The 25773-nt window shown below is 50.4% G+C and overlaps 1 protein-coding gene across 4 annotated transcripts in view; it reads left to right on the top strand.

Moving 5' to 3' along the window:
• Positions 1 to 336: 336 nt before the first annotated feature.
• Positions 337 to 25773, top strand: part of DAPK2 (death associated protein kinase 2) — a 107661-nt gene continuing 82224 nt past the window's right edge. Inside the window, exons 1-2 of one of the 4 annotated variants that reach the window (XM_036034521.1) lie at positions 337 to 534; positions 6271 to 6374. In XM_036034521.1, coding sequence (XP_035890414.1) covers positions 6298 to 6374 — 77 coding nt within the window. In that variant the 5' untranslated portion in view covers positions 337 to 534; positions 6271 to 6297. Of the gene's footprint in view, positions 535 to 2790; positions 3706 to 6270; positions 6375 to 25773 lie in introns of those variants that run through there. The other 3 variants (XM_028508181.2, XM_036034526.1, XM_036034523.1) reach the window with 3 other exon arrangements.

Here is a 25773-nt window from a genome sequence, read left to right as displayed (position 1 = left end):
GCCTATTCCCTAGTGGGACTTCCTCTCCCACGGTGTGTGTGTGTGTGTTTGCTTGCTTTGGGGGGAAGGAGGTGGGTGTACAAAGAAATCCATTTTCTGAGCGATCGTGCCAGGCTCTGTCACACGTATCAGCTCATGTAAATCGATTTCCAGACAAGAATTGGAGAGGTAAGCTGACCTGCCCAAGGCCGCAAAGCACGTGAGCAGCAGAGCGGGTAAGGACGCCTAGAGGGTCTCACCAGAACTCTGGAGGTAATGGGCCAGACCGACAGAGAGGCTCTGGGCCCTCACCCCGGGGCTGTCCCGAGGGGTTCCCAGCAGGGGGCGCCCCGAGCCCCGTCCCGGGCCGCTGGGCGCGCCTCCAACCGGCGCCTGGGACGGGGCTGGGCGCTCCGCCCCTAGGCTCCTGCTCTGCTGGGCGGGCGGGCTGGAGGGCACCCGGAGCGCCGGGAGACAGCGGAGCGTACAGCAGAGCACCGCGCACCCCGCTGTGCCCGCGTGCCCACCGCGCCCGCCGCAGCACAGCCTTCCGCCGTGAGTAGCGCCTGTGTGCCCCTACTGGCAGGACGGGGCGCGCGGTCCGCCTGCAGCGGTGCCCCAGAGCTGGGGCTGGCGGGGGCAAATTGCTCTGGGGTACACTCTCGATTTCTCCAAGCCCACCACCCGGGTCCCTGATGCCGCCCTCGGGTATGGCCGGCCGTGGCCTTGGGCTCTGTGGCCTCACTGGAACGCCCGGACCTGCCCACTGCACACCCAGAGCGCGCTCCGAAGCCTGGCAGTTTGACCCAAGGGTCGGGGGCTGCTGGCAGAGGCGTGGCACCCAGGGAGGAGATGCGAGGCAGACTTCTTTCCATCAAGTTAGGGCCCCTTGATGGGGGTAGAGCACCCCAGATTTCTGGGAGAAGAGGGGCCAGGCATTCTCCGCATCAGCCTCCTCTCATGACTCCTTCTCCCTCCTTGCTCCAGGAGGTGATGAGAGGAGGCTGCTCTGTATGCAGCTTCCTATGTGGCAGAATGAAGCCATGAGCCCTGTCATTAGGATTGTCATCAGGATCCCGGTGGGGGGCACAGCTGGGTTGGGGCAGGGGCAGCTGGTAGGTCTGTGCAGGCTGGGACAGAAAGGCATAGAAGGGTGCTGTCAACAGTTGCCCCTGACTCGGGTCCAGGGAGGCATTGTGGGTATCTCAGGGAATGTGTGCACCTGGCCATTCCTCACCGTAACTCTGCAAGGTGGAAATTAGTATTCTCACTTTAGGAGGAGTGAATAAAGCCCAGAGAGGTGAGCTTGCAGGTCACACAGGTGGTGGTAGATTAGGGTGCACGCTGGAAGAGAGGGTGCCAGAGCTGGCTGCCTGCAGGGCAGGTTTGAAGACCCCTGTGGACAGGTGGAGTGTGCACAGTCTCTGGCACCTTGTACCCTAGGATCCAGTGGAGGCCACTGGAGGCTGCTGCTGCTGCTGCAGCGGTTTCTGACACTTGCTTCCCATTAGCCTCTGTGGAAGGTGTTTATGGGAGAATCCTGGTGACTGAAGGGTGCCCTTGCCTTGGCCCCTTCACAAATACTGTCAGAGTCCTTTTCTTCTCAAACTGCCCATCTAGCAGGAAGCATTTTTATCATGAAGTTGGCCCCAGTGATAACCCAACAGCTTTGGGAGAGGCTTGGGCAGGGGGCACAAGCGGCTGTGGCTGTGGGGGGGTGTGCTGCGCTGGGGCAAGTTTCCAATGGACCGGAGTGAGACCTGGACCGACCCTGACCCCCTCCCTCGTTGTTAGATGTGGGGGTGAACAAACAGGGCTGCCCAGTGGAGCTGGGCCTACACCAGAAAGACGGAGTTTTCTAATGTCAGCCTGGCAAGTGGCTCATCTTTTCTGAGCCCTGGCTTCCTCCTCAGAGACTGGGGTGGGTCAAAGACTCAGGTGCCTGGAAAGGCCCTGTAGTGCCAAAGCTCCCTCCCTTCCTTCTGGTGTCAGCCTCCTCAGCGCCTGAGTGTGATGGGTCCTGAGAGCGGGAGGAGGATGGGTGGTGTAAGGGGGGAATCACGCCCGCCCCCATGCAGTGTCCCATTTCCCTGACTTGCACTGGGGGAGTGGGGGGAGTGAGCATCTCTGGGAGTTCAGCAGAGTGAGCTGGGGCCAGTGGGGAAGCGGGCATCACAGGGCTGAGAGGGTCTCCTGTGGGGCAATCCTCAAGCTCCCGAGGCCTCCTCCTAGGCTGTCCCTCACAGGCCACTGAGTTTCCCAACCCTGGGGCCACCATTGGAGGTGCTGTCAACAGAAGCCCAAGAAGAGCAGCTGGAGTGGGCCAGTGGTGTGACTTTTAGTACATCCCTTCCCCTGTCTGGACCTCCATTTCCTTCTTTTGTAAAACCAGTGGGTTAGACTAGACAGCAGTGGTTTCCACCGTCACTGCTGTGAATTCTTATGCAGAAACCCGGCATATAATGTGGCTGAAGTGAAACTGCTCCGGCTCCCCTTCTGCACACTGGTGGCTCCTGAAGCAGGGTCTACAAACTCCCAGATGACCTTTGAGGCCCTTTTCTGTGAGGTTCTAGGAAATCTGTACTAACCCTCAGAACTGTTGCCTAGTGCAGGGGCCAGGGGCAGGAATGTGAATTCTAGAGGCTGCATGAAGAGAAAGCTGGGCATGAAGAAGGGCCTCATCCTTGGAATGTCTGGAGCTGGTGGCCTGTGCCTCTGGCCGAGAGCTGCTGCAGTGTCCCTCCCCTTGGCCATGCGGTTTTGTCTTCTCAGGGCCAGAAAGGTGCCTGTGCCTCTAGGTCCTAACTGGTGACTTATTCCACCTCAGAGTTTCTCCCCTTTATTTTCATGTTTCTGAAAACTGGCAGCATGCAAATTCATCTTGGGGAGAGATGTAAAGCGAGGGCTTTAAGCTGTCATCAGCTGTTTTTACCTGATGGGGTGTCATGGTTGATGGCGTGCCCACCGTCTGCCAGCTACCACGAGGGGACAGAGATGGGAACGTTACAACCCCTGCCCTCACAGGTCTCCAAGGCAATAGGCAGGAGTAAGGAACTCACATTTTGGGGACCATCCAAGCAGTATTTAAAACATTTTACATATGTTACCTCATTTGTCCTGTAAGGTGGATATCAGACTCTTTTTTTATTATGTAAAACCGCATACAAAATAAGTATATATCCCACCTACCCATGCAACCACCACCCAGATTAAGAAACAGCAATGCCAGCACCCAGAAACCCCCGTGTGTTTCCTTCTAGGCAAATCCCTCACCCAGGGGCAACCACCGGCTGCAGCACCCTAGAGTAGCTTTGCCTGTGTGAAGGCTTTTGTGTCTGGCTTCTTTCGTCCCACATTATGTTTGCGAGTTACACCCACGTAGTTGCAGATAGCAGTAGTTTATTCTCATTGTTGTGTAATAAGTCCACGGTCTGGGTATACCTCTATTTATCTGTTCTTCTATTGCTGGCCATTTGGTTGTTTCCGGTTTTCACTTATTGTTAATGGTGCTGCTGTGAGCATTACAGCGTGGATCATTTAGAAGACATCTGCCTGCATTTCTCTTTGATATGTCCATTGACACTGCCTAACAGTTTTCCAAAGAGGCCCAGTATTTAAGAATCCTAGTTGCTCCACATGCTCACCAACACGAGGCTTTGTCTAGACTCATTTTCCATGCACGTAATTTGAAGCTCAGCAACGTTGTCCTGTGCTAAGTGTGTGCTAGTAAGTGGCAGAGCTGGGATTTGAAGCCAGGCCCGTGTGACTGTGGCACCTGTGCTCCCTCCCTCTGGGTTAGACATAGACATAGATTATGATGGGCCAGAACGTGATAAGCTCTCACCCTAAAATGTATGAAGAACTCTGTCTGGGAATTTGAAAAGGAGGAGAATTTTCATCTGTTTTGGCAAGAAAAGGGGTCATGGAGCCTCACAGGTATGGTAGCATTTGCACCGCGAGGAGGGCTCTCCAGGTGCGCTTCCCTGGGAAAGGGCCCAGCAGAGCTGAGGCATGGCAGGGGTGAAGGTTCTGGGGAAATGGGAAGGTCTTCTTTGACTGTAATATGGGGGGTGTGGGGGGGAGGGGGCTAAGGTCGGGAAGGTGAGCTGGGGCCAAACTGGGGGGCCTGGTTTGTCTCTGGGGGCTCCCCTGCCCTCACCCCATCCAGCCAGGATGTGGAGCCCAAGGATGGGGTTGTCCCTTTGCTCAGGAGCTGGGGCTGCTGCGAATCCAGCTCAGCCCCTGACAGCTAACAGCCCCGGCCTCCAGCCAATGGCAGCTCTTAGCTGCTGCTGGGACCACTCTCAGGGTATCTGCCAACAGAATTTTTGGGAGTTTTCTGCTTCCATCTAGCTGTGTGTAATTAGTAATTTTATTAATTTGTAACCCCCCACCCCCACCCCAAGGACCTGACCCAAATAGTCTATTTGGAAGGATTTTTTTTTCAGCACAGAGAAGATGGTGGGTAGCAGTCCTGCTGCCCTGTGGGCTCAACTCAGGAGATTTGCCAGGATGGAGGTGAGGGGTGAGCATGGGTTGAGCCTCTGATTCTGGTCAAGCCAGATTTGCCAGAAGGACCTCCAGACCTTTCCACAGAAAGGAACGGAACTGGTTGTCTGCATGGCTGTGGGAAGCAGAAACACAAACAGTAGTCTGGGATGAGTCAAACAATGACAGTAACAGTCCCCCTGTTTTTTGTCCAGCGGTTTGTGCTCTCATCACGATGTGTGAAGTAGGCGATATCGATGTTGTCGCCCCTGTGTACAGGTGCGGGGAACTGACTCAGAGCAGGTGCCGACCTGCTGTGAGTCACACGGCCAATACACAACCAGCTGAACCTAGAACTAGGGCTCTGGAGCCTGCTCTTTGCAGTGTCCCATCCTCGCTGGGCCCTGGCCCCAGGGTGGAGCACAGGGTGAAGACAAAGCAGGGAGGAGGATGTGTGATGGGCTTTGAGTGCCAACAGGCAGGGGTTGGCAGGTGACCCTGAGAGTGAGGCTTGGGTGCCTGGCCAGCCCTGTCTGGAGGTCTTCAGGAAAGTGTGTGTCTTTGTGGAAGGGAGGGAGTCGGGTGGCATCTTAGTAACAGAGCTCTAGTTTGCAGGGGACAGAAATGGAGGAAAGAGGGTGAAATGTACACATTGCCTGAGAGTTAGAACAGCTCCAGCCACTTGGTGTGGATGAGACACGCCCTTATGTAATGGTGCCTCCACCCAGACTGATGAAAACAGTCTTTGGGGTTCATGGGGCCTGGGTGTGGCTGATGTCTGATTGACAGGCAGAAGAGCTGCCAACGCTTAGCCAAAATGAGCTCTGAGAGGCCTGTGATAATGACTCTTGAAAGACACATCCCCGGGCAGCTGGTGTTATCTTTGTGACTTGCAGAGTGTGTCCTGGGCCCTGCCCTTGGGGTGCTGTTGAGGGTGGCATGCGGCTGTTCCAGGAATGGGAGAGCTCCTTGGGGAAAGGGGATCCCAGGGCAAGATGCACACAGTCTCTTGTGATGGGGGAGTGAGCACTCCGCATGGCCCGGCTCTCCGTCAGGTGCCCCGAGCGGGCAGAGTCAGCTCCACTTTACAGATGAGGAAACTGAAGCTCCTCTGACCAGAGACGAGACCACAGAGCCTGTTGGGGGCAAAGCTGGAACTAGAAGCTCAGGCTCCTGCCTCCCGATGCCTGTTGTAATTGGTCACGCCGCTCCCACCCATCTTTCCCTCGGGGTGATGAGTGAGAGGCTTTACAGATCAGTTCAGACCTGAGTTCAGGTGGCACAGCCCCCGAAGGAGCTGAGGTCGTGAAAATCTCTTACCTTTTGACTGCATTTTACAGCTTACAAAATGATTTCATGATTTGTCATTGATTTTTACAGTATTAGCCCCTTTTACAGACGGGGAAGCTAAGTCTCCTGCTGTTTAAATGACTTGCCCAAGTGAAACTGGGAGTCGGAACTGGATATTCTGACTCTAAAACGAGTGCTCTTCCTCCCGCATGGAGACTGCCTCTTCCCTCAGTTGACCCGAACTTCCTGAGAACAAGTCGCTGAAGTTGGTTGGCATGGCTGTTCCTCTGAACTTGGTCAGAGCAGATCCAAACGAGTGAGGAGGGCTCTTTTCTGTCTCCTTCCTCTAAATCAAATCCATACAGTGTCCGTCATGGGAAAGGCTCGAGCAGGCCAGTTCGTGAGGAATGAGGGCTGCGGATTGTTGCTGAATGATTAGCTCTCTGGCAGCTGATTACTTTTAGGCTCAGACTCTTAGGCTTGTGTCAATTTACACATCTCTCCTGATCTCAGTTTCAGGACTGTGTGCGCCAGGCCTCAATGAGGAGCCCAAACATGGAGACCTTCAAACAGCAGAAGGTGGAGGACTTCTACGACATCGGAGAGGAACTGGGGAGGTAAGAGGCCGTGAGTGGCGGAGGGGATGTGAGACGGAGCCGAGGAGTCCCTTCCCTTGGTGCACCTGTCAGTTGATCTTGCCGCAGGATTCGTGGGAAGCTTCAAAAACAATCTTGAGGTTTTTTACTTAGTTTTTATTGAGTTTTGGGGGATGACATTGGTTAATAAAACTATACAGGTTTTAAGTGTGCAATTCTATAATACATCATCTGTATATTGTGTGTTCACCACTCAAAGTCAAGTCTCTTTCCATCACCAATTATCCTCCTTTACCCTCTTCTACCCTCCCCTCACCTGCCTCTTCCTCTGGTAATCATCACACTGTTTGTCTGTGTCTGTGAGTTTTTGTTTTTTTTTTTGTTTTTTTTTGTCTTTGCTTAATCCCTTCACCTTTGTCACCTGGCCCCCAACCCCCTCCGCTCTAACAGCTGTTGGTAATCCTGAGGTTTATTCATCTTTATGGGTGGCTCTGCAAATAGTCATCTCTCTGAAAATAAAGCCAGCAGCCGAAGGGGCTAGAATTGTTGAGCTCTGTGTTTTCAGTCCATTCTGGCTAAGAGTTATGGTGAATCTAACTGATTCTTGGTTCATCTGTTACTGTTCTCCCAAAGCCCTCCCCAGGCTTTGCCTCGAGCCCTGACCTATTGGTTTTCTTCTCCAAATTCCACTTGGCATTCCCCACCCCTCCCGGGATTTCGTTTCGTAAGCTCAGAGCCTGCATGGGAGGTGACGTAATCCTCCCCAAAGTGGATTTGCATCGAGTAACAAGTGAGTTGAGTTGTGCAGCTTCCTAGGGCCTGAGTTAACAGGACACCCTTCCCCTTCATAGAGTTCCTGGGGCAGGACTAATTCTTTACTTTTTTTAATTTTAAAAGATAAAACAGGAAGAGCCTCCAAGCCACAGCCAGACTCTGAGAAGAATGGGAGGCGCTGGTGCTTCAAGTTCAGGCAGTGCTTGTGCTGGGTGACTGGATGGCTGGGTATCAGGGGGAGCAAGTGATATGCAGAGACCCCAGAGTGGGGTGACTGTCCTGCCTTATTTCGGACACTGGGCTGACCTAGGCCATCCAGGGCCCAGTGAAAGGGGCAACAGAGGAGGACAGAGGACCGAAAGCTGGAAGTGGTCAGATGGAATCTGCCTCTGAAAGAGAGGCCAGGTTCTTTTTGCCTCAGGTGCTTCTTCTGACCTTGGTGACACCAGGGAGAAAGTGGCATCCTCAACAGCAGATCCTGCCAGTGGCATTTGCTTTGGTGGTCTCACCTTGGTCACATCCTGCATGTAGGACTCAGGGCTAAATGCTGTTGTTATAGAACAGGGCCAAGGGGGGTACGATTTACTATTACCAAAGGACCCCGCACTAGGTTTCTCATTGTCCGCTGCCAGAGGAAAGACGTCTCTCAATGCCAGAGATTTATTAAAAGGAAAGGAAAGGAAATGTTTATTTTAAGCTATACAGGCTTAAAGTAGTGACTCAATGTCTTCATTAAAATATTAAAGTCCTTTAGGATATCCACAGATGCACACAGTCCTTCCTTCTCCCTCTGCCCTACTCTGGGGTACCTTATCTCGGGAAAAGTTGAAGTCCATGGCTCAGGTTCTTGGCACCATCAGCTGTGTCGCCAGCAGGATCTGCAGTTAATCCAAAGTCATGTGTCACCTTCTCATGGCCTACTAGCAAGAGTCCTTTGTGTGATTCTCCCCTGGCAAAGCTACAGGAGTCCCCACTCTGCCAAAACCACGCGGTTCTCTCTCACCAAAGCTGCAGGGATCCCCACTCTGGCTAAAGCTGCGTGGTTCTCCCCCCAATGGCTGCCATGTCTGTATTTAAATCCCTTCACCAATTTTCCTCTGCATCCCCATTTCCGACTCCTCCTACAATCAGTTACATCTGCCATTATTCCAAGTTTACTGGGCTGCCATCGTGAGTCTGGGCAGGTGTGGCTCCATGTCATGGAGCCAGTCTTCTCCAAGCTCTCACACAGGTGCTGTAATCAGGCGGACCTGCCCCCAGTTACATCTTGGGTGGAAGTCCCTTCCATCCCTGGCTCAGAGCATGGCCACAGCTATTTAACATATCTATGCAACCAGTTAAAGGTTATAGGTATGTTAAATGACCATGCCAGAGGTTAGCTGCAAAGCAGTTGCTGTACAAAACAGCTCCGCATGTTCCTGCTCCATGTGTCCCTTCCTGCAACTCACACCTGTGGGGGCAGGGGTGAGGACATCCTAATATTTCTTGGACACCTTGCATTCTGGATCCCATTGCAAATCCCTATTTGGGGCCCCCCTCTTGGCTGCACACTGTTTCACTGTGGGTACAAAGATGAGGAGGGCACAGGCCATCTCTGCCTTCCTGGGGCTCCAGCTGATGGTGTGGGCAGCCACTCACACAACAGGGATGGGACTGGTGCCAGAGCTGGGAACTGAGCAGTGGAGGTGGGAGACTCTGAAGAAGGAAATACAAGCAGTTTCCTGGGGGAATTCCTCTATTATTGCTTCCTAGTCCTGTCTTTTCCCCACGCACTGTATCGGAGCTATGAGAACTAGAAGAGGTCTCACGTTTTCTGATCCTCCCTGTAACAGGGCATGAAGCCCCATGTGTCTCGCAGGCTGGGGAGCCTGAAAGGATTCTGCCTACTTTTCTCAAGTGCTAACCAGACAAGGAGGGGATTGGAGGCAGGAGAGGCCTTTGGAATGGCTTGACATGCTAGGACATGTGGTCTAGAGGTCAGATGAGCTGGAAAGCCATTAAGGGTCCCTTCTAACAGGCCCTTCCTCTGATAGTTGAAGAAACTGAGGCTCAGAGTGGGGAAGGTCTTGCCTGTGCCCATAAACAGGCTGGAAGTGGAGCTGCCTCCCAGTGACGGCTCAGCTTCTACAGGGACAGTCCTACCTTTCCCTCCTCCCCCTCTTTTCTTCATTTAATATTCTATTGTGCACCAGTCACTGCCCAAGAAGTGGTAAGCGCACAGGGATATTCTCAAACTCTTGCAGCTTATGCTCCATTGGCGGAGAAAGTCACTAAGCCAGTGAGCAGGAAAGGGAACAGGAAGGGATGCATTGCTGTAGCATGCATTAAGGGCTGCGAATGGAGACAGCAGGGTACTAAGAGAGAATAGGGGCTGTAGGTTAGACTGGGAGGTCAGGGAAGGCTGTTCTGAGGAAGAGACTCTGCATTTGAGAACTGAGGGGTTAACCTGCAGGTAGAGACAACAGCATGGACATAGGCCCAAAGATGGGGAAGGGCCTGGGGTCTGAGCTGCCGGCAGGAGGCCAGTGTGGCCTCCAAACAGGAGCTGTGGGCAAGCCATGCTGGATGAGGTTGGAGATGTTGGTGGGGCCATCTGCAGCCGGCTAGCTCCCTGTCAGCATGGAATGGTGGAGAGGTTTGGCCTTAGGGGCCCTGCAGACTGGGGCTGGGGTCCCCTTCCTAGCTGTGCAACCATAGGACAACTTGACCACTCTAGGCCTCAGTTTTCCTACACGTATCATGGGAATGACAACGGTACCTGCCTCACAGCTGTGGAGATTAAATGAGATGCCGAGTCTGTGGTGGTCCTCATAGAGCCGGGCACAGGGTAAGTGTTCAGTGAACAAGAGCAGCTGGCCTTGGAAGTCAGGAAGTCATTTGGGGCATCAGGGTCCTGCCTCCCCCAGGTAGAGCCCCTAGGAGAGAGGTGTGGGACTCTGCGGGCAGGACAGCAGGGGAAGGAGGCCGTCGTTCTCACTTTGGACAGAGCTGTGCTCGATGCTCCCTCAGTTGTCAGTGAGTGCCCTAGCCTCCTCTCAGGGCGGTCTTGTTGATTTTAGCTCCTCATTAAGTCCTTACTGTGCAAAACTGAACATGAATGACAGCTCTTTTTCCTTTTTACCTGCACTGATGGATGAAGCTCACAAACATAATGTCGAGTGAAGGAAGCCAGACTCAGTCCCTGCTGCATAATTCCATTTGCATTAAGTCTGAAACAGGCAAAATGAATTAGATACACTAGAAGCCAGAATACTTACTGGTTACTTGGCGGACCAGAGACTGGCAGGGGGCATAGGGGGACTGCTGGGGCGTAGGTGTTTTTCTGTTTCTTCATCTGGTGCCTGTTTCACTACTGTGTTCATTTCATGAAAATACATCAAGCTGTACATGTACGTTTTCCTGTAGCTAAAACCATGTATTAACAGGCAAAGAATCTTGAACTCCACTTCCTGCCCTGGTCTGGTCCCTGAAGCACATGTTTTTGATTCCTTTGGAGGCCTCATCTGTCCTTGTCCTACAAGTAAGAGCCTCTGTGAGAAAAGCTGCAAACCCCAGCTTTGGATGGGGACAGCGTGCCCTGGCTGGAGCATCCTGAGCTGGGCTGGAACCGCACCTGGGCCTGCACATCTCACCTGATTCTGGCTCTGCGCTCCCATCTTTGGCAGCAGCCTGCCTGGGATGCTGGGGCAGTTGGAGAAATGCTGGCCTGCAGATTCTGGCCTCCCCCAGACTTGGGAGCCACCCAAGGGCAGAGCAGGGGAATATTACAGTGGAGCTCATAGAGAAAAGCCCATTCAACCCCTTGTTTTACAGACAAGGCTAAGATCAGAGAGAGGAAGTGGTTTGTCCAAGGGCACACAGTAAACCAGTGATAGACCAGGGTGGGGACAGGAGGTGTGGCTCCTAGACTAGGGTCTGGCCACACCAGAGGACCCGCAGGGCACAAACTCATTTTTTCCTTTAATTTGCATGCTTCTGGGAAGTGGGGAGAATCTATGGTAGGGTGGTCTTTTCCTTTTGACCTGGAGGGTAGAGTAGGAGGGTGGCGTCAGGAGGCGGGCATCTGGGAAGGAGTGGTATTCCCAGAGGAAGGGCACAGGTGGTTAGGTCCAGGGATGAATGCCATGTGGCCAAGGATACAAGGCAATTTAATGTGTACTGCATGCAGCAGTCAGTGGTTTCTTCTTCCTATTTTACACTGCTTTCCTTTACTTAGATTGTTAGATTCTTACATTAACATAAAATCATTAAGTGTTACTGTTGAACTGGATCTCAACAAGAATTTAGTTCAAATCTCCATTTTATAGGCAAGGAAAGTGGGGCCCAGAGAGGGCAGGTGATTTGTTCAAAGTCACAGAGCAAGAAATACAGGAGGTGGAATTTACAGAAGCTTTCCAACTACATTGTGCTGGTTTAAACAAACAGTCAAAAAATTATCTATATGTACCTTCAACTTTTATCCACAGTCCCCACATCTTGGGGAGCCTGCCTCCCCATCACCCCACACATCCACCAGCCATCCACCCCTCCCTCCCCGTTGAAGACAGCAGCCTTAATGAAGCCCCTGCTCCTTACAGGAGGCTCACTGCGCTCGGCACCCTGCTAGGCACTTAACCTGCAGAATCTCCTTTTGTAGGGACAGGAGCCTCGGGCCAGGCAGGGATCCGCTGCTCTCAAGCCTCATCCTTCCTGGGAGCCAAGGAATTCCCTGGGACAGGGCTCCCTGCCAGACCCAAGTCTCCTGACAGGGTCCTCTGTCGTTGGGATCACTCACCACACGCTCAGCTTAGCCTGGCAGCCTCTTTTGTGAGAGAACCCAAAACCTTCAGGCATGTGTAGAGCCCAGATTTCCCCGGGCTGGGTGCTATAGCCCAGTCCAGTGACAAAGCACTACAGAACAGCAGGAATAGTTGTTTGCTTGCTCGTCTCGGTCCGGAGAAAAGGGTTTCCAAGGGGAAAAGGGTATTCCGAAGCAAAGAGGCTTTTACTACTTCTTTTCAAATGAGAAATAATTTTGTTTTATTATAGCGGTGAAGCATGGCAAATGGCTTAAAGTTATGACGAGTAAAAAGTAGAATTCCCTCTGCTCTCCCTCCACGTTTCGGGCCCACAGGTAGATTCTGATGGTAATTTTCTTTTCTTTTTTTATTGTGACTTTATATAGTTTATTTAATTTTTTATTGTTGTTCAAGTACAGTTGTCTCCATTTTCCTGATGGTAATTTTCTAACAGGCAAGTTAGAACCTTTTCTAAGTAAAGCCAGGTGCGTACATGGGCCCAGATAGGCTCACACGACCGCTGCCATCTCCGACTTGCTTTTCTCACATAATGAAATGCACTGAATATCTCTTTACAGCCACATATTAGATCTGCGAGTCTTATTTTGGATGCAAGTTTTTTAAATAACAAATTGAAGAAGACAGCTTAAGCCAATAAAAGATTAGCAGCCTTAACACAGTAGCTATTTTTATTTCTGTTTTACCTTCTAATCTTTCCACGGCTGTTTCTCACGTCCACACACCCCTCTTTGGTGTCTAGTCGAGGTGCTGTAGGCCTGCAGTTAACCTTCCCCCGAGTGCTAAGCTCCCAGGGCAGGTCGGGAGGCCAGGGGGAGCAGGAGCAGTGCTCATGGCCCTGGGGTTGTCAGGGAGGAGATTAGGCCCATCTGTCTCACAGGTGTTCACGCTGGGCTGTCAACTCTTTGGAGCCAGGTCCACATCAGTTCTCCTATTTTGAGTGTTGCTACAGCTACAGCACCGAGACAGAGGTCAGAGGTCCCCAAAACTCTGTCACTTCCCTCTACGCTTGCTGTTCTCTCACTCTTGGAAAAATTACATTTTCCCTTCAAGGTCAAGATCAAAGGCTATTCTCTGTGGCAAAGCCTGCCTTGACCCACCCCATCGTAATTACATCTTATCCCAGGCCACATCTCTCTTCAGTGCTTGTGTGTCGTCTTATCTTCTGTTACTCAAAGGGTTCCTCTGGTCATCTACCCCTCTGGATGGAAAGTTCCTCCAGGCTGGGCTCCTTCGAGCCTCGTCTTTTACTTCTCCACCCCCCTCCCCGCCACCATAGTGTCCAGCCCAGGCCTTTCATACCTGATAAGCGCTCAGCTCCCACAGATACCCATCAGTTAAGTGCAGAGCCGTCTGGAACCTGCCTTGAGTTGTGTCTGGGGCAGAAAACATCAGCCAAGCGCCCAGCTTCCGTAGGCCTTGGAGTCCATGAACATCCACGGATCCCCAAATGCACAGTGGGAAACAAAACACAGAAATTACCTCCATTTCCTGGACACGCATTCTTGTAGTTAATCCTTGTAGTGCTCTGGGAAGCAGCTATTATTCCCATTTTAGGGATTAAGAAACTCAGTCTTTAAAAGTTGGGGTGCAGGGGGACTTTCCTCAAAAGCTAATGAAATGAGAAGATGGAACAGGCCATGAGCTAATTGGGGGACCCCCACCCTCCTGCCCGCGCCCAAACACGAGCTGTTTATTCAGAGGAGGAAGCTACCAGCCTGGGTGGGGCAGCTCCTCCCAGGCCGATCTGGGAAAATGCAGGCAACCGCCTGAGGAGAGGGCTGAGCCAGGGGCTGAGGAGCTGCAGGCCTGGGCTTGGGCAAGGGGGCACAGGAGGGGGCGAAGGGATGGGGCTGCCAGGAGGACAGGCGGCTGCAGAGGGCCCTGGGTGATAGAAGCTACGGGTGAGGGAGAGAGGCGCTTTGATCACGCTTTGTTAGGAAAACAAAGCACAAAGCCACTCAAACAAAGTGGCTGCGTTGCATACGCTTGGGTCAGAAGCTGGCACACGGAGCACATTGCTTGCCCGAGGGGCAGGTCCCGCGGAGCTCAGTTTGCGTTGTGAAAGCTCTCAGAGCCGAGGTGAGGTACTTACAGGGTGGGGCAGGAGTAGGCGTACAGCTGTTCGTGCGGAAAATAATACAATAATTAATAAATGATAATACAAGAACACACTCTGTGTTTCATGTACTCACCACTGTAACCGACTTGTGACCCAGCCTGGATGTGGGGTGACTGAAACCACTATACACCTGGATCTACTGTATATACTTTCCTTTCTACTTATTGGTTGCCAGTATGTACATTTTTGTGTTGTGTTGTTTTTCAACTCAACATTCTATTTATACTTTCTATGTATACAGAGTCTAGGAAACTTGAAACACTTTTTCTTTTGAAATAATTTCAAATTTAAGACAAAGGTTTCAGAATAACAGAACTCCCATACACCCTTTATGTAGATACCCCAATTTTTAACATTTTGTCACTTCGTCTCCCCTGCCTTTCCCTCTCCTCCCCCGCCTGCCCCTCTCCTGCTTCCTCCTCCCCTCTCTGCCCCCTTCCCTCCCTCCTTCCTTCCTGTCTTTTTCACTCTCGCTGTTTCTGAACCATTTGAGAGTCAGTTGCAGATATTTTGCCTCTTTATCCTGAAATACTTCATTATGCATCTCCTAAGACATAGATAGATGTTCTCTTTCATAACCACAGTGCAGTTTTTAAATTTAGGACATCTAACTCTGATACAATATTTTGATCAAAGCTCTCTCATCCCAGTTTTGTCCATTCTCCCACTAGTGTGCTTTATAGAGCGTTCTCCTCCGTGCAGAGCAAGGTCCAGTGCAGAGCGTGCGCTGCATTTCGTCGTCGTACATCCTCAGGCTCCCCCCGTCTGGATGGCCCCTGGGCCTTTCTCTGACTTTCACGACACTGATGTCACTGGAGAATACCTACTTTAAAAAAATAGGTATAGAATATGTTTTTTAACTTCATAATATTCTGCTCTAGACATCTCCAGTTTACTTAACTTTCTCCTATTGTTTCTCACTACTAAAAATAAGTGTTTCTGTGCACATATTTGTTTAATTTCCTGTCCCTGCATTATTTCTGCCTGGGTGTATTCCCAGAGGTGGAATACCAGGTCAAAGGTTATGACTGATTTTTTAAAAAATATTTTATTTATTTATTTTTTAGAGAGGGAAGGGAGGGAGATAGAGAGAGAGAGAGAAACATCAATGTGCAGTTGCTGGGGGTTATGGCCTGCAACCCAGGAATGTACCCTGGCTGGGAATCGAACCTGGGACACTTTGGTTCCCAGCCCGTGCTCAATCCACTGAGCTACGCCAGCCAGGGTTATGACTGATTTTTAATGGTTAAAACTGGAAATGCAGAACCAGTTTACTAGGTCACCACCATGCACTTATTTCCTTATGGCTTTGCCAACACTCATTGTTTTGTGTATTTCTGGTAGCTCAAGAGTTTCATAAAGATATATTACATTGCTGTGTTTTCTGCTGCAGGGAAATTGAAAGTGGTTGAAGTTTTCTGTGTTTCTCTGTTAATTCTAAAATTTATTCACTTGACTGCTTTACCTTTTTTTGTTGTGTTTACATTTCATTTTCATCTAATTACATTTTTTTATGGATAATTTGAAGTTCTGATAGCAACACAGGCAGGCGAGGCAAATACAATACCTCCCATTTTATGGGAGATGATGAAAATAAGGCCCGGAAAAGGTACCTGGCCCATCAGGACCAGAGACAGAGCTCTTCCCTGTAGATGGATGGTGTTACCACCTGCCCCCACAGGTAGAGGCCATCAAGGTCTTTGGGGGACCCCAGCATGCCAATAGGGTTCTGCTTGTTTGTCTCTCCACTTAGATGCTGGCAGGAAATGACTCTATAAGAAAGCTTTCTGAGAGAGTGCTGTTGGGAGGGAGGGACTCCTTTGGGGAGGGGTGCTCTGAGGGCAAAGGAGAGAGCGGTCCCCCTGTTCTTCCCTTTGCTGAGGAGACCAAAGTGAGGGGTAGGCGCAGAGGCCAGTGGTAGGAGTTAGGCCCCCAGGTACCCCTCACCTTCACTGTAGTAAAGCACCCCAGGGCTCTGGCCACGGGAGATGGCAGTTTCCAGGGCCTCTTAACGGGGGAGGGCTGCTGCCTTCAAAGACCGTCTCCCGAAGATTGCCCCAGACCCCAGAGCAGCCTTCAGCCGGCTTTGTAGCTCAAGAAGTGTCACCTGCAAGGACTCCTACAATGTCTAGTCCAGGGAAGAAAAACCCACAGTTCTGTAGCCAATCTGCCTGCCGCCTGTTTGCAAAGGGCCCTGGAGCTAAGAGTGGGTTGTGCAGAGGGACAGTCCCCAACAGACTCAATGACAGGAACATTAGCTTTGGAACCCAATTCAGCAAAATGTCTTCCTCCTCACTTAAAAAAAAAAAAAGTTTCTTTTCATTAGAAGACTTGTATTACCAAAAATATGCAAAACAAAATAAAACAAACAAAAAACAACTCAATTCTTATTATATTTTTAAGTCCATCAGTTAAATATTTGTTGAGATTTAGTTTCCTCCTCTGTTGTATGAGGACCTACGTAATACCCTTGATTTTGCTTCTTGGCCCACGACACCCAACAGATTTACCGTCGGGCCCTTTGCAGAAAAAGCGTGCCTACTCCTGGTCCACTTTAGTAGAATTTCCTGTGTAAGCAGCATAACTTTAAAAAGGTAGATTGCTGGGGGTGGGGGACAGGCTGTAAATGGGTCAAAGTGAAGGTACAGTTTGGGGAAGGAAAAGCAAAGGGTGAGCACAAGTCACTTGTCCTCCCTCCCTCCCTCCCTCCCTCTCACAGCCCCTGATGAACCTCTGAGAAGTCCAGGGTCAGAACCCAAGCCAATCCTGTCCTCTTCAGAGAATGCTGGGGTGGGAAGAAGGGGAAGGAGCTCCCCAGGTATTAGGGATTATTTTGTACTAGGCACAGGGTGGGGCTGAGGGCAACACCTGGCTTAATCCTCTTGAGTCCTGTGGGGTGGTAGGTATTTTCCCCATTTTGCAGATGAGGAAGCTGGAGCCTGAAAACTTCACCAACTTGCCAAGTTTAGTGTCAGAGCTGGGATTTAAACCCATGACTTCTGATTCCTGGTTCAGTGCTCTCTTGGAGGTGCCAAGCTGCCTTGGATTTTCTTTCTGCCTGTGAAGAATTCTCCAGAGAATAGAGAAAGAGATGGATACTATTGTTTAGTGCTCTTGGTGGTTTCCTGGACAGTCTGCTGAGATCCCAGGTGTCCCGAGTCTAATCCACTTCCAGGGCTGGCACTGCCTCCCTGCTCACCCCCACCCACTGGCTGCTGGCCTCTAACCCTGAGGCCCCGCTCAGGACCCTAATCTTAAATCCTGAGCTGCTGGCCCCTGATAACTTGGCCACAAGGCCTGGAGGGCATCAAAGTGTCCTTCCCGCCTTGGGTTGAGGTTTATTTGGCACTGTGGGGGAAGGGCACACCAGCTAGAAAGGAGAGCTTAGCTGCTGAGGGGCTGCAGCATGGCTCTAGGAGGCACAGTGCTCCTACCAGACTTTTGCAGGAGCTCCTGCCAACAGAGAGAGGAGACAGGGCAGAGGGGAGAGGGCAGCTGAGGCGGGTAGCAAGGGAAGGGTGCTGAGCCCTTCCTGACAGGAGGAGGGGCTCAGGGCCGGAGGCTGATGAGCCTTACTTAGCCTGGTGGTGACCACTCTGGGCAGTTGGAGCCACCAGGCCCCAGTCCGACCCTGGCTCTGCTGCTGTGAGCTGTTGGGCTTCGGAGCAGTGTTGCTCTCCTGAGGTCCGTTTCTTCATTGTAATGGTCCCTGTCTCACAGGGTTGTTGAAATACCACACGTGGAATCTGAGTCTCTTCATGTTTTCCAGCCTTCTGGGGTCCCATCGTTAATGTCCAAATAGGAAAAATGAGCATTCCATTCCAGGGCAACAGGAAGTCCTGTTCCTGACCCACTGATTCTCCCCAGGGAGTGCTCACATCCTCCTCCACCGCGGGGCCTTGAACTCAAGTACCCCTTTCTCCTTCACGAGAGGCTGCGCTCCCTCTGCGGCCCTGTCTCAGGCAGGAACCCAGGCCCATTTCTGAGTGCCTCCCTCACCACTGAGATTGGTTAAAGGGTAAACTGAGTTTCATGTAAGGCTTGGGGACAGTGAGAGGAATTTCGACACAAAGAAGGAAAAGGCTTAACGCAGGAGAGGGACACCTCTGTTTCTTGACCTCTGACCTCTGTCATGATACTGGGGCCTTCCAGGACTCTGCCCCGGCCCCAAACCAGCGCCATGCTTTCTCCTTACCATCCAAGGGAGACCCCCTGTTCTTTCACAGACAGACAGCGTATTGTTGTTGCAACCTCTGCCTCAGTGGTCTCTAGGTGTCTCTTTTCCAGAATCAAAGGCCCTTTAAAGTTTCTTCCCCCCCAAAAAGCCATCTCTGACATTCCTTCCTTCCCCCTCATTCCAGCCACAGATGTAAGGGACATAGCCTGGCAGAGGGGAAGGGTCTATCAAATGCCACAGGTGTGGACATCATCGTGCTAAGAGCCCAGCAGTCCAGTTGCTTAGAAGAGCTCACACGGAGGAGCTGGGCTGGGCAATCAGTGAGATTCCCCATGTGGGGTAGGCAGACATGTGGGAAGTCATTGTCCTTGTGTCACAGATAAGAGGCACAAGGACCTAGTCCCAGCCTTTGCAAGCAGGGAGGCCAGATGGAGTGGAGGTAAGGCTGTGTGTCCACAGGCATTTGTAAACATAGGTCCAAGTAACAATCTTGAAGAGATTCTTAGAGAAAGATTCTTCCAGAGTTCGGGGTCATGAAATTCTTTCTGATGTTTCATCTGAGCTCTGACATGGGATCTTTCCTGGGGTCCCACATGTCTGAGAAAGTGTCAGCTCCTGGCAGGCCAGGAAGCACTGCCAGACCCTGGCTAAGCTGGCCTGGCTCCACTGCACCCCACCTCCCCCACGAGCCCTCTGGGAAGGTCTGTGGCTGGGCCATCTCTCTGGGCAGCTGAATCACACCTCTCCAATACACAGCCAAGAAGTTGTCCCCCAGGCTCAGGGTCAAACCTGGGTGCCAATCCCAGCTTTACTACTGGCTGCCTGTGTGACCTTGGGCAAGTTACTCCACCTCTCAGAGCTTGCTTTTTCTTATCTTGGAAATGGAGAATGGACCACCTACTTTATCAGGTCAGGATTTAAACTCAGATCCCTCCTGACTCTAGAGGATTGAATGAGATTATGACTGAAACAGTAGACACAGTGGTTGTCATTGTGGGCAGTACCTCTGGATCATAGAAGCATTTTAAAATAAACACACATGCATGCATACGTGCCAGAGATTCAGATTTAGAAGGTTTGCAGTACAGAATGTACAAATGGATCCAAGACCATTCCCATAAAATGGTACTTGAGATGCATAGTAGGCTCTTAGAGATGTTGGTTTATTCCCTTCTTCCCTAATAACAAGTCTCTTTATTATCTTTTGTCCAGTTATGTATTATTATTTTTTATAATGCCAAACAGATTTACTTGTATGAACGGCAATGGGCATTCTCACTGACCTGGGGACCTACTGCAATGGGAGGACTTGCTGTGTTGCCTTCAGATGTTAAGTCTCTTTATCTGACACTTCAGCAGGCTTTTTAAATGGATCTTCGTGCTGGGACTACTTTTCTCATTTCTAATTTCTTATGATGTGCAAGCTGATGAACCAGATAGCCTGTGTTCCTCTTCTGTCTGTCCAGGTACTTTCCCGTGAAATATGAGATCAGTTCCACTGTTTGCAGAAGCCACGTTCTTCTGGTCTTTCTGGTTAACACATTCTTCAACTCCAGAGCAGACCCTAGAGCTTGTATGCCTGTTCCCCAGTCACCCATCTCAGGCCTCTTAATCCATGGAAGGCAGATTTCATCCTCACGTTTTCTTAGATTATTTTAGTGTTCCCTCTTCACCTCAGTGTGGTCTTCAAAAAAAAATGCAGGAAGAAGAGGTGCTTCTGTGTCTTTACACCATATGGCCTAGTAACAGATCGTAGATAAATAAGCATCACTGACGTGCAGCTCATAAGGTACCCCTTGACTAATAATAGCCCTACACTCTTCAGAGAGGGGGCTCTGGGCCTGGGATGCCATCTCAGCATTATAGAAAACCAGGCATAAAAAGTGCTACCCAGCCTGTTATGTTATTTTTACCTCCTTCCCTTTGCTCGCACTAGACCCCTGCCGGGAGTCCTTCACCCCCACCCCCACTCTGTCATGGTGTCTACCACGCTCAATGTTCCTTTCTTGCCAAAACTACCCTCTTGTCCTTTCTCCCCAGACCCCTCACAGCCCCTTGCCCCATAGAGCTTCACTGAGTGGAGTGGATCCTTGTATGGGGGTGGTCCCTGATTGGAACAGGGATGGTCACTTGACTGAGAGTGACCGATGCACTGGCTCGTTGGTATCCTATGAGACAGCTGGGCTGAAAAAGCTCTGCCTACTAGGAGCAGTGGTAATTAGCTAAAATAGCTTCTCTCTGAGACTTAGTGCGGAATGTGAGGAGGGAGTGGAGCTGCCACTGAAGTTGCAGTGATTCTATGAGCTAATTCCTTGATGGCCTCTGGGTTCACTTTCCTTTCCTGTGTGGGTCCTTCCCGTGACTGCCTCCCTCTCGAAGAGCCCAGGGAAGCACGCTTTGCCTGTCTTATCTCTGTCCCACCCATGTGTGGGCCTCCAGTTCTGCAGGTGTTCGGGTTTTGCTTGCTCCCTGAAGCCTGCCCTGACTACTGTGGGGTGTTGACTGCAGGCAGGGTTGGGAGCATCTGCTCTATGTTCCACAATGTTCCACAGTATGTTGTGGATTTCCTAGTTGCCATTATTTACCTTTGTGTCTGCTTCCACCCTCTTCTGCATCATCCCTGAAGAAAAGCTACCCTAAAGCAGCTCACAATCTAGAGGGCTTTCTGATGCAGGACCTGGAGGTCATTCTCTTTTATTGACCAGTGCCTTACACAGTGATAGGATCATAGTAGGTGTGCAGTAAATGTTCGAATGAATTCTGATTTCAGTTGGCTCCTATTCTGGGGTTGATTCTGGCTTTGTACTTTGACCTTAGTCAGGTTTCTCCTCCTCTCTGGTCCCCGGTACCCTTCCCCCCTCAGCCCTTAAATTTCATGAGTCTATGAAGTACCAATCAAATGTGTATTATGTAGGAGATGCTTTAATGGGCACTAGGGTAGGGAGAGGTGTGGATGCAAAGATACCGTTTATATTTCTAGGAGCTTCCAGAGAAGTTGCAGAAGTAAATAAGCAAATAGATATACATACAAAAACACCCCATGAGAGTATCAGGCTCAGCAGCAATTCAAGAGCTGTCAGAACATAGTGCAGCGGAAAAAACACCCAGACAATACATGTGGTACCAGCTCAGGACCTGGCTCCTTCGTGGCCTGGCACAGCCAGGGAGGTGGTGGGAGGTGGGACCTCAGTGGGACACTGAATGGTAGGTGGAATTTGGATAGGCTGAGCAGGGAGGGTGGGTATTCCAGGTGTAGATGGACTCGAACCACCTAAATGGACAGGATAATGCAAGGTGTGTTTGGGGGAGTGGGTCCCGAGAGGCTGGATGAAGGGTCTGGCAGGGAGGCAGCCGGCAACCCCAGAGTAGCAAGCAGAGGGTGGACAAAAGCCTAACCCAGCTATTAAAGTTTTTAATAATACTGGCCACAGGAATAGGGGGAATGGTATAGGTATAGGATAATGGATGATTTCATTGTTTTTTACCTGTATTTTTCTGTATTTTCTAAATTGAGAAAGTTGAAAATGTATTTCTTATGCTGCATAGAACAACTTGCTTTTTAAATATTTCATGCTCAGGAGTTCGGGCTTCCGACTGGTTTGAGCTAGAAGGAGGGTCAGTGGGATTGGACGGAGAAAAGGGCAGGGGAGGTGGGCGAGGGAGCAGTGATCATGTGGAGAACGTGAGCTGACGAGGACCTGGAAGTGTCACAGAGGAGGGATGACGGCGTCCTCCTTCATGCAGACAGAACAGACTCGGTGAACCCTTGCCGAAGGGTAGTCAGGCAGGGTGACAGCAGCTAAAGGGGAGGGAAAGAGACAGTGGGGATTCCATTCTGGTACTGGCAATGAGTCTTCCATCCCTGTTGCCAGAACATTCTGGCAGAGATACCCCAGTGGGTTTGGAAGGAGTCATTTGTCATTCATGCCATTAGAATTTAGACTGGACAGGTCCCACAATGCCATTTGTCTAACCCCTTCAGTGCACTGTGGGCTCTCAGAGTCATTTTGAAATGTTAAGTAGTTTGTTCCCCACAGAAGTATTCACAAGTTATTATTTCTTGGAGTGACTTGACTTCTTTTTCTTTTTTTAGATTTTATTTATTTATTTTTAGAGAGAAGAGAAGGGAGAGAGAACGAGAGGGAGAGAAGCATTGATGTGTGAGAGAAACGTTGACTGGCTGTCTCTCACACGCCCTCAGCTGGGGGCCTGGCCCACACCCCAGGCATGTGCCCTGACTGGGGATTGAACCAGCTGCCCTTCGGCTCACAGGCTGGGGCTCCCTCCACCGAGTCCCATCAGCCAAGGCAGAGTGACTTGACTTTCAGAAAGTCTGCCCTTTAGGGAACGTGTCTGTTGGGTGAAGTATACCTGTACATATGACAGCTCGAGTCCTCATTCTAGCTAGTGCTGGCTTTCGGAAGCTCTTCCTACATAAGAACTTCCAGAAATAAGTCTGGGGAAACTTTACCCAATGCTTGGAAGAAAATGACCATTAACTGAGAACAGAACTTGAACTATTTAACTGTTAATATTTGCAGGTGCTCATTTAGTAATAGCAACATTGTACATGTTCTTTTCTCTCAGTGGAATTGCCCAATAGCCAGCACCTAGCACATTGCCAAGGTTAGCTGCTGCTTGCCGATATGGGCCGGCATTGGGATGGTTGCTCTTGTAAAACTGTCCTCTGTGCCCACAGGTGTGTGTCTCTAATGCATTTCCCTTCCCTTTTTGTTGTCACCTTAGTTTCCAGGATAAGTTCCTCTAGGCCAACGTCTGTCTAAGCCATGTCCTCTCTATATTCTCTCTGATACAGAGTCAGGAATGAGTGGCTGGCAGATCAAACTGGAGGGTGTGGCTACATTAGTCCCATTATTTTGTCCACTCTCCCTGTCCAAATCTCTCTCAATACCTTCTAGCCTTTCTCCCCTCTGGCTGCTGTCCACATCTTTTAATGAGATGTTCTTTTCCATCTTCTGAGCACCTTTTCTCTCATCCCCCTTCCTCTCTTCCACTAGTTCTACTCAGGCCTCAAGGCCAGTGAAATAACCTCCTTTTCCTTGTAAGCCTTCTCATAAATAGTTGCCCCAGTTGTCTCTCCACCCGGCTTTAAGCATCCACAGCTCTGGGAGTCTGTGCCTCAGACATAATTCTCCTGAAGTAGAAGGTTTTCTGAGGGATCATTCTGTATTCCTAGCCAGGCTGTGAGACCCTTCAGGACAGGGGCCAAAGTTTACCTTTCTCAGTGTTTTCACTGCCTCCAGTGTAGAGTGGGATGCACAGTAAGCATTGCGCAAACACAGGGACCAGTGCGACCATAAACCGCTCAGTCAGCTCAGCCTCCAGGGCTTAAGTTTGCGTCTTCCAGCCCAGGAGCCAGTAGAAGTCAGAAGCATCATTTTTTATCACAGCTCTGCTCACACGACATTCTTTGTTTGTTTGTTTGTTTTTTGTCTGGAGGGGGCGGAGCAGGGGAACGGGCCAAGTGTGCAGAGCTCTTTGACATCTCAGCAGCTGTACAGAATGCTCACTTGTTCTCCCTCTCGTGTACCAGGATCACTCCACATCCCGGCTTCTCTCTGTGCTGGGTTAGCCTAGTGACTTCTGTCTTGCTCTTGCTTCTCCAGGAAGTGGCTGAGCCTGGTTCTGTGAACCCAAGTGGAGTATCTAGTCCCAGGGGGAGAAGGTGCCAGGGCTTCCCTTTGTGGACAGGCCTGATCTCAGCTGAGAAGTCCTGTTGCCATGGAAGTTCCAGATCGGGGTTGTGGCTTTCCCGGGGTTATCTGAGGGGCAGAGAGGCTCATCAGAGGCACCTGAGGCATCAGATGGACCTGCAGTAAAGAACTTGATTCAAGTCCCATTTTGGCCAAAAGTACATTGTGTGGCCTTAGGCAAGACACTTCCCCTCTCATGGCCATGCCACATTTTGGGGGTGCAAATGGGACCTGAGTGCAGGCCTCCTCACTCCAGGTCCTTTGTTCTTTCCAGGACTGCGCAGAAACACTGCAGACAGTTGGTACCACAGCAAGTCGCCTATCCTGTCCATTTCGACTTGTTCCTTTTAGGACCTGAGGTGCTTTTAGGAATAGGGACTTTCTTCCAGAGACCTGCTGTCAGACATCTATCCCCCAAACATAATTCTTTTATGTTTCCATCCTATCAATAGTTTCCTTCAGGTTCCAGATTTCCCTGGGGCTACCTGATGTGTCTGTCTCTTTTGACACCTGCAAAGAGATTCTTCCCAGAAGAAGTAGGCAAAGTTGCACTGCTTTAGTGAAACAAGTAATGCCTTTCTGTAGCTGGGCTCAGTAAAAATTTGTCAGACAAATAGATGAATGAATGAATGAATGAATTCCAGCAGGAAACAAAAGAATTTCTGATACCATGGTATAACCTTAGTCATTGCTGTAGGAGACCAGGCCAGTCTTGGGGCGATCCCCCTGCAAAACTAACCATCTCAGAGCAGCACGAACCCCATTTAGATCTGGGGTGATAAAGTGGGTTCTGTCCCCGCTGCCATCTCAGCTGTTGCTCCATGTTGACACATTTGACAAGACAGTGCAATGAGAGAGCTCCGGTGTAGGGGTGCAGGGACCCAGACTCTGGTGCTGGAGTTACATGTGCTCAGGCAAGTCCTTCCCCCAGGGGGCCTCAGTTTTCCCATCTCTTAATGTTTAAATGCCTTCCAGCACTAGCCTCCTGGACTCTCTGATTACGTGAAGCATCCTTGCTGGGCTGGAGCTATCTGTTCAGTCAGGGCTGGAGTCACTCACCTGGTGGTGTGGCCCATGGCGCAGTCAAGCCTCTGGTGCCACCGAGACTGCTGCTGCTGACAGTAGGCAGGGACGCTCAGCCCCGAGTCATGTTCAGGGCCTGTTTTAGCAACACTGCAAGTAAATATTGACTCTGCAGAACGAAAATGGAAAGCAGAGATGACTGCATGAACTCACTCAAAGGGTAGAAGTTCACCGAGCCCTGATAAGACAAGATGTAGTTGTGAAATGTGTAGGTGTGTCACTAACAAATACGTTGTTTAGGGGTGGGGAGAACAATCCATAGCTGCTGTCCTGTTGGCACTGGCTGGCCTGCTTCATCTTCTGTCTGTTTTAAACGTGCTTTAGGCATATAGGAAAATGACTGGAAGGAAATACACCAAGATACTTACTGTGACATTCTCTAGAGATGGTGAAATTGTCACTAAGTTGAATTTTTTTTCATATGCTTTATCTATTTTCCACACTGTCTACAATGATCACACATTAGTATTAGGAATACTTTTAGAAATGAAATATTTTTCTTTGAAGGGCCCGAGCTTTCAGAATCTTCCAGGTCCCTCAGATCATTGTGTTTTGTCTACTGGACTTTGTATAGTAACATAGCTGTCAAGAGAAGAGGCCAAATGGGAGAAGTTATTCTTCTAAATAAACCCCAACCTGAGTGTGTTTACTTATTAATTTGTACTCATGAAAGTAGAATGCTGGTGGGAAAAATTCCAATCACTTGAGACTTTAGGATTTTTTTTCCTAAGTAAACAAATACTTACTGCTTTGA

This window comes from Phyllostomus discolor, chromosome 1 (assembly GCF_004126475.2).
Source record: "Phyllostomus discolor isolate MPI-MPIP mPhyDis1 chromosome 1, mPhyDis1.pri.v3, whole genome shotgun sequence".
NCBI classification, from domain to species: domain Eukaryota; kingdom Metazoa; phylum Chordata; class Mammalia; order Chiroptera; family Phyllostomidae; genus Phyllostomus; species Phyllostomus discolor.
This window is presented reverse-complemented; position numbering and strand designations above follow the sequence as displayed.